At 42.0% G+C, this 8,399-nt stretch overlaps 1 protein-coding gene across 1 annotated transcript; it reads left to right on the top strand.

Moving 5' to 3' along the window:
• Positions 1-4,550: 4,550 nt before the first annotated feature.
• On the top strand, positions 4,551-6,137 carry LOC311150442 (desumoylating isopeptidase 1-like; the record flags this gene model as incomplete). Its single annotated transcript, XM_084187929.1, has 6 exons — positions 4,551-4,644; positions 5,061-5,082; positions 5,279-5,348; positions 5,570-5,679; positions 5,824-5,946; positions 6,050-6,137. The coding sequence occupies 6 exons, from the start codon at positions 4,551-4,553 to the stop codon at positions 6,135-6,137; spliced, it is 507 nt and encodes a 168-aa protein (XP_084044055.1).
• Between the last annotated feature and the right edge of the window lie 2,262 nt (positions 6,138-8,399).

Raw genomic sequence — 8,399 nt, 5'->3', positions numbered from 1 at the left:
GACTTCTTTCTCCCCTCTCTCTCCAGATAAAATCTTGCGACTAGTGACTGCAGGCCGCCCAACAACCTGCCCGCTTGACCCCATCCCCTCCTCTCTTCTCCAGACCATCTCCGGTGACCTTCTCCCCTACCTCACCTCGCTGATCAACTCATCCTTGACCGCTGGCCATGTCCCTTCCGTCTTCAAGAGAGCGAGAGTTGCACCCCTTCTCAAAAAACCAACACTCGATCCCACTGATGTCAACAACTACAGACCAGTATCCCTTCTTTCTTTTCTTTCCAAAACTATTGAGCGTGCCGTCTTTAGCCAACTCTCTTGCTATCTCTCTCAGAATGACCTTCTTGATCCAAACCAGTCAGGTTTCAGGACTGGTCATTCAACTGAGACTGCTCTTCTCTGTGTCACGGAGGCTCTCCGCACTGCTAAAGCTAACTCTCTCTCCTCTGCTCTTGTCCTTCTAGACCTGTCTGCTGCCTTTGATACTGTGAACCATCAGATCCTCCTCTCCACCCTCTCCGAGCTGGGCATCTCCGGCGCGGCTCACTCCTGGATTGCGTCCTACCTGACCGGTCGCTCCTACCAAGTGGCGTGGCGAGAAGCTGTCTCCGCACCACGTGCTCTCACCACTGGTGTCCCCCAGGGCTCAGTTCTAGGCCCTCTCCTTTTCTCCCTATACACCAAGTCACTTGGCTCTGTCATATCCTCACATGGCCTCTCCTATCATTGCTACGCTGACGATACACAACTAATCTTCTCCTTTCCCCCTTCTGATAACCAGGTGGCGAATCGCATCTCTGCATGTCTGGCCGACATATCAGTATCGATGACGGATCACCACCTCAAGCTGAACCCTGGCAAGACGGAGCTGCTCTTCCTCCCGGGGAAGGCCTGCCCGTTCCATGATCTCGCCATCATGGTTGACAACTCCGTTGTGTCCTCCTCCCAGAGTGCGAAGAGCCTTGGTGTGACCCTGGACAACACCCTGTCGTTCTCCGCTAACATCAAGGCGGTGACCCGATCCTGCAGGTTCATGCTCTACAACATTCGGAGAGTACGACCCTGCCTTACACAGGAAGCGGCACAGGTCCTAATCCAGGCACTTGTCATCTCCCGTCTGGATTACTGCAACTCGCTGTTGGCTGGGCTCCCTGCCTGTGCCATTAAACCCCTACAACTCATCCAGAATGCCGCAGCCCGTCTGGTGTTCAACCTTCCCAAGTTCTCTCACGTCATCCCCCTCCTCCGCACACTCCACTGGCTTCCAGTTGAAGCTCGCATCCATTACAAGACCATGGTGCTTGCCTATGGAGCAGTGAGGGGAACGGCACCTCCGTACCTTCAGGCTCTGATCAGTCCCTACACCCAAACGAGGGCATTGCGTTCATCCACCTCTGGCCTGCTGGCTCCCCTTCCTCTGCGGAAGCATAGTTCCCGCTCAGCCCAGTCAAAACTGTTCGCTGCTCTGGCACCCCAATGGTGGAACAAGCTCCCTCACGACGCCAGGACAGCGGAGTCACTCACCACCTTCCGGAGACATTTGAAACCCCACCTCTTTAAGGAATACCTGGGATAGGATGAAGTAATCCTTCTAGCCCCCCCCAAAAAAATGGTTGTAAAGTGGTTAACCCACTGGCTATAGGGTGAATGCACCAATTTGTAAGTCGCTCTGGATAAGAGCGTCTGCTAAATGACTTAAATGTAAATGTGTTGGTAGATCAACCTCTCTACTTTAACCTTTGACCTACTTTAACCTCCAGTTTGATACTGTGGCGATACTACTGTTTATATCGTTCCGAAATTGATAATACATGATACGTTGATTGTTGCGTTGATTGCTCTACTGGACTGAACATGTAAATGAAAACAGGCAGGACACACATACGCATGACTCATGCAAGCACAAGCGAATGTGTGCACACACAAACACAGTGCTATATTGGCACCCCTATTACGTTTTCATTTTGTGATATAGTATAACACTGATATAAACTCTCCTGTAAGTCGCTCTGGATAAGAGCGTCTGCTAAATGACTAAAATGTAAATGTAAATATACAGCATTGTTCAATCACAGGTTCCAATATGACTTATGGGCTGTGAGCAGTCTCTTTTCTAGAGTTTTTACATCGCAATCCTTAAGTGGTCTCCACAGTATACGCAAACAGAGCCGATAGAGGTCCGTTTGCGTCGCTCTCTACGTAGTTCTACGTACATTTATGTGACAATTTTTGGAACGCGATGCAAACGGACCTCCGTCGGCTCCGTTTGCGTAGACCGTGTAGAGCCCTTTACAGTGGGTATCATAAGTATTCACCTTCCTTGTTTTTTTTTCCGTTTGTTGCGTTACAAATTGTGATTTAAATATATTGAATTGTGTGATGTTTTTTTTTTCATTGATCTACACAAAATACTTGATAATGTCAAAGTGAAAATAAAATGTAAATGTATAAATTAGTTCAGGAGTAAAATTTACATGGACTCACTGTGTGAAATAATAGGGATTTACATTATTTTTCCTGACTACCCCTTCCCCTGTCTGCCATACAACATCTGTAAGGTCCCTCTGTCAAGTATTGAATTTCAAGCATGGATTCAACTACAAAGACCAGGGAGCTTTTCGAAAGCCGCATAAAGAAGGGCAGTGATTGGTAGATGGGTAACAACTAAATCAGACATTGAATGTCTCTTTAAGCATGGTCAAGTTAATTATTATGCTGTGGATTATATATTAAACCACCCAGATACAGTCATCCTTCTGAACTGAGCTGCAGGACAGTAAGGAAACTGCTCAGGGATGTCACCATTAGGCCATTGGTAATTTTAAAACAGCTACAGAGTTCAATGGCTGTGATGGGAGTCAATTGTGGATCGATCAACAACATTGTAGTGACTCCACAATAATGACCTAAATGACAGATTGAAAAGAATAATACAAATATACAGAATACAAATATTCCAAAACATGCATTGCTAAAGTAATACAATGCCTTATGTTCAAGGCAAATCCAACACATCACTGAGTAACTACCTCCTTATTTCCAAGCATGGTGGTGGCTGCGTCATGGTATAGGTATGCTTGACATAGGCAATGACTAGCTAGTTAGCTACAACAAGACTGGGGAGATTTTTCAGGATAAAAAGAAACAGTGTGGAGCTAAGCACAGGCAAAATCCTAGAGGAAAACCTGCTTCAGTCTCCTTTACACCAGACACTGGGAGAGGAATTTACCTTTCAACAGGACAATAACCTAAAACACAAGGCCAAATCTACACTAGAGTTGCTTACCAATATTCCTGAGTGGGCAAGTTACAGTTTTGACATAAATATGTTTGAAAATCCACGGCAACACTTGAAAATTGTTGTCTAGCCATGACCCTCAACACCTTGACAGAGCTTGAAGAATTCTGAAAATAATGAGCAAATATTGCACAATTCAGGTGTGCAAAGCTCTTAGAGACTTACCTAATAAGACACAGCTGTAATTGCAGCCAAAGGTGTTTCTAACATGTATTTACTCAGGGGGTGAATACTTATCTAATCAAGATACAGTATATTAGTGTTTTATTTTTCATTAATCTAAAAATAAAATGGATTTTTCTTCCACTTTGACATTACAGAGTATTTTGTGTAGATCGTTGAAAAAAAAAAAGACAATTAAATTCATTTTAATTCCATTTTGTAACACAATAAAATGTGAAGAAATCCAAGGGGGGTGAATACTTATGAAAGGCACTGTATGTAGTTAGTGAGTAAACCTGTGGGTGAACAAAGTGGGAGTGAACTACAAGCTCCTGATGGATCCATATCCAAATATGTTGAGGGTTTTGTAATGCCAACCAAAAGTATACTAATGTAAAAATAGTTGTATATGAGACATTTGTTAGAACCCTTAACTCACCTGTCAAAATCTTGTGAAGTCTCGAATTGCAATCCATGTTTTTTTTGTGGTCAAATTCCATGATTGATGGTCACAACACCGCAATCACTATGCCCTTCGATCTGAAGCTTGAAGACTCAAGTGCAACGATAATACACACAGAAATATGGGCGTATTGTATTTACTTGCTTTAGACTTGGTGGAGGAAAATCACATTACCCCCAACTATGGTGAGGAATGAAGATGCTGATGCACTTTCACCTCATAACTGCTGGCCCATTAATAAAAGCTGCCTTGGTTTTGGTTGTGGCAAGTCTTACATGTTGATGGTGTTTGAAGATAGGGCTAAACCTTCGTGGTGACTTTCACAAGTGTAGAAAGGTACGATGTTGTTCAAGTAAACAAACAGGCTAAAAACAGCAATATGAGATATGAACCTCCCGAGTGGCACATTAGACCACTGTAGGTTATAATCAGACATCTAACGTCATAGGTACAACGTTCAGGTAATTTAGCTGATAATATAATCTCGTGACATTTTTCAGTGGACAGCAATGTTGCAAAACTATCTAATCAGCAGTCAGTAGAAAGGCAAGTTAACCGCAAGATAGCTAACGTTACTGTTAGCTTAGCTAGCTAACATAAACACAAACATACATTTTGGGGTTTATCGAAATGGATAAAAATTACACAACAACATACAGTGTACAACTGTATATATACGACCTATCAAGAGGAATGGCTCGCAATCTCAGCCCCATCATGTTAGGTAAGTGAAGCTCAGTCTCGACATCTTAACCAGATAATGAGGCTGTGTAGCTAGCTAGCTGCCGGTTGAGATTGATTGAGCACGTCGGCAGGCCTTTGATCCAGCTGATGGCTAGCTAGTTACCTGGCTAACATTACTCTTGCAATGAATTCTTTAAAAAAAAACTATCATTATTAACTTTCTAGCTAGTTCGCTACAACCTGTCAATTGAAGTAAGTTTGAGCTTGGTTTATATAGTATAGCCTAGCTATTCAAAGGCTTATTCTTCAGAATTTCAGCTCAACAATATTACGTTTACGTTAGCTAAAATGCTAGCTAGCTACACAAGACAAGAGGTGTGTGCGAGCTTGATTGACATACATGCACATCAATAGCATCAAGCCTCCGTCCCACATATATATTTTAATGTGTTACAGGAAAACAACTTGATGGCATTTGGTAAGAATTCTCCCACCTATAATTTTGTGACAATACAATTAATCCACACATCAAGCTAATATCATTAAGAACACCAATAGGCTATTATTGTCTTTACTGTCACTCTGCAATTCTTCAAATGATTATTTTCATGTCCAACATCTAAGTTATATTGTAACCATCCACTCCTGTACACTCATTCCTGTGTTTCTAACAGGCACTCAGCCATTGTGGTTTATGGAGACGAGTTCTACTTTGGAGGAGTGGGTATTTCCAGTTGCTCACCGGTAAGCCTAAAATGATGTATTGGCTAATATCCTCCTAATATTTGCTAAGACCTACTTCAGTGTGCCCTCTACTCTTTATCATAGGTTTACACTAGCTGACAGTAAGACTAGGCCTACATTGGTATGACCTTCAAAGAGGAGGGAAGTTAAACGCATAGGATATACAGGGACGTTTTGGGGGTTGGTGTTTTGTAGGATAATATGGACTTTATGTGTTTTAGGGGGGAACAATGCTTGGTTCCCCAGACACTGTGGTGGAATTGGGAAACACAGAGGTGACAGAGGAGATCTTCATGGACTACCTGTCCTCGCTAGGAGAGGACACATACAGGTGTGTGTGTCACAAAAAAAGTATTGTTTTTGGGTAACTCACCTCCTCCACCACCACCTTGGTGGACACATCAGCCATGAACACAACATAGCAGTGATGGCTGATTTAGATCTGAGATTTCTTTCTGTTCTTGTTCTTCCATAGAGGCGACAAGTACAGGTTGTTTGAGCACAACTGTAACACCTTCACTAATGAGGTGGCCCAGTTCTTAACAGGCCGGAAGATCCCTTCTTACATCACAGACTTGCCCTCCGAAGTGCTCTCCACGTGAGTATACATACTTAGTAGCTGAGCGACAGATACTAGCAATGCAGTACTGACTTGTGTACCTCTCTGACCCTGTACCCTGTTCCTCTCTCTAACCATTTAGACCCTTTGGTCAGATACTCCGGCCTATACTGGACTCCATCCACATCGCTCCTCCTGGGGGGAACGTCATCAATGGTCGCCACAGCTAAACTTCCTGAACTGCACACAGTAATATTTAGATATGTTCTAATTTACATTTTCAAAATGGAGGTCGGTTATTGAAGAAACAATGGAGGGTAAATCTCAGTGAGTCTAGTCAGTCAAACTTCTTTTGTACTGCGTATGCTTGGTATTAGTATGATTGTTTTATAACTCCCCACCAGCAATGCTCTCGCCTTTTGTATATTTAAAAAATATCGATTCAGTTTCCAGTTTTTGTTTACGGACCTTCCTTATTGCCTCTAATGGTATGATCCTGATCTGAGGGAAAGCTGCACAACATTAACTTTCTCACAAATCCTCCAATATCATCAATATGATTTATAAGAAAGTTAGCGTGTATCTCAAGTCAGGGTTTCAGCATGACTTCCAATGGACTACTCCACCTTCCACCAGATGGTGTGTGCTATATACACCTCTTTGCCTTCACCTCTCACACCTTGGTGTTAATGATGCTGATCGTGTGATATGAAGGATTAATGCTGAAGTGCACAAAATCTGCATTAGTCCTCTGGATGAAGAAAGTATCTTGTGTGTGTTTGAAATAATCTCAGAAATGTAATTTATTATGAAAAAGTTTTAAAAAATGTGTGTAGGGGTCAAATTATACTTATTCTTGTATCATTTTAATTGGGCCATCAGTGGGGGCAATAACTCTTCACATATCTATACTTATTAGACTAGGCAACAAATGTGTAAGAGTAGTAAAGTCCTCTTATTAAATGCACACATTCACTGTAACTCCTAGCACTCCTAGCATAGGATCATTCAGTAGGACAGTACAGTAAACTGTATGTTCTGTAAAAGACAGAGCACCTCTGGTATTGCATCAGACAGGTAATCACAGCATAGCATATCTCTAATGCGATGGTGGCACTATCTCTTCATAAAAAGAATGACTCCACCAATAGGTGCTTGTGTGTTTTAGTGAAAGAGACAAAGCCCTTCACCTTGGTATGTTGCTTACGTAACCACCTTCTACAATCAACCTGACCAATGAAATGTATTGTACACCTCATCCTTATTTGTAGTTTTATTTATTTCAGGATCAGTTGCTGGCTGCTAAATGTAATGATGCATTTCAGTATATTTTTATGAATACTATATTAGTTATGTATGGTTATTTATGTATGGATAATATTGTTTTTGCACATTGCTTGCTTGTTTTGTAATTGTATCTATAAATAAAGCCATTCACAGCAAATTTGACTCTGTGCGCAGTTCTGAGAAAGTGTCTGTGTTACCCTTCCAGTGTTAGGCATGCAAAGTATTGGTCCCACAAGCTGGATTTGAAACATGTTTTTGCTCCATTAAAGGAACTACAGTTCATTAGATAAATAGTCTCCATATTCATATCTATCTAAAGCACAATTTTAGACTGACTTCTTCCTGTTTTGATGTTGATTAGATGTTGCCGTTCGCACGGCTGTTTTCAGCAGGACCAACCCCATCACTAGTAATCATGTGAAGGATAAATTGTCCAAACAAACTTCAGTGTACTTGCAGTGACCTTGACTGAAACATCATTTGCTCAGGCTACTGTCACAGTGTGTTAGAGGACAAAGTCTTCAGTCATACTTTTTGCATGATTGTTATGTTTGTGTCATAACTTAGTAGTTGTTATGTTGTCATGGCCCTGTCTCTAAGTGTTAGTGCAAACTTTATATGAAAGTACAGCTGCCAACAAGATTGTGTTTATATCTGCTTCTTATCTGAACCTAGAAATCCACAGTTCAGTGGAATAACAAAGCATTCATGGTTTTTATTTTCATGCAGAATACGGATGATATTATTTCGAAAATGTTGTTGGGGAAAATACAAGTCATGAGCTAGTAGTCCTTGTTTTATTACCTCATTGCTCCATCCTTGTAAGAGCTAAAGACCCACACAACGCACCCATGTGGATTTCTGGATAATTCTAGCGCATATGAAGAGAGAGCACTTGGGCTGTGCTTTGGTGACAGACCTGTCAAGACAAATAACACCATGTTTGCATTTTGGGAACACAAAAGTAGGGATGAGGCTTGGTGCTGTTCCGGGGAAGGTCACCTTAAGGTGCTATGGATCTTTATGTATACCCCCATCTCTGCTCTCTTCTACACCAACTTCTTAGAGTGGTGGTGGAAATGTTGGGGGGGGGGCAAAGTTGTTAACATGGAACTACCTCCGTGAGAGAAACTCTGAGTCACACTCACCCTCCCCAGTGACAAACCGTTATATGGCAGACAGTTTTTTTTTCTTTCCTTTAATGT

The sequence above is a fragment of the Coregonus lavaretus genome, assembly GCF_964263955.1.
Source record: "Coregonus lavaretus genome assembly, chromosome: 2".
NCBI lineage: Eukaryota > Metazoa > Chordata > Actinopteri > Salmoniformes > Salmonidae > Coregonus > Coregonus lavaretus.
The sequence above is the reverse complement of the archived record's forward strand: the minus strand, read 5'-3'. Positions and strand labels throughout refer to the sequence as shown.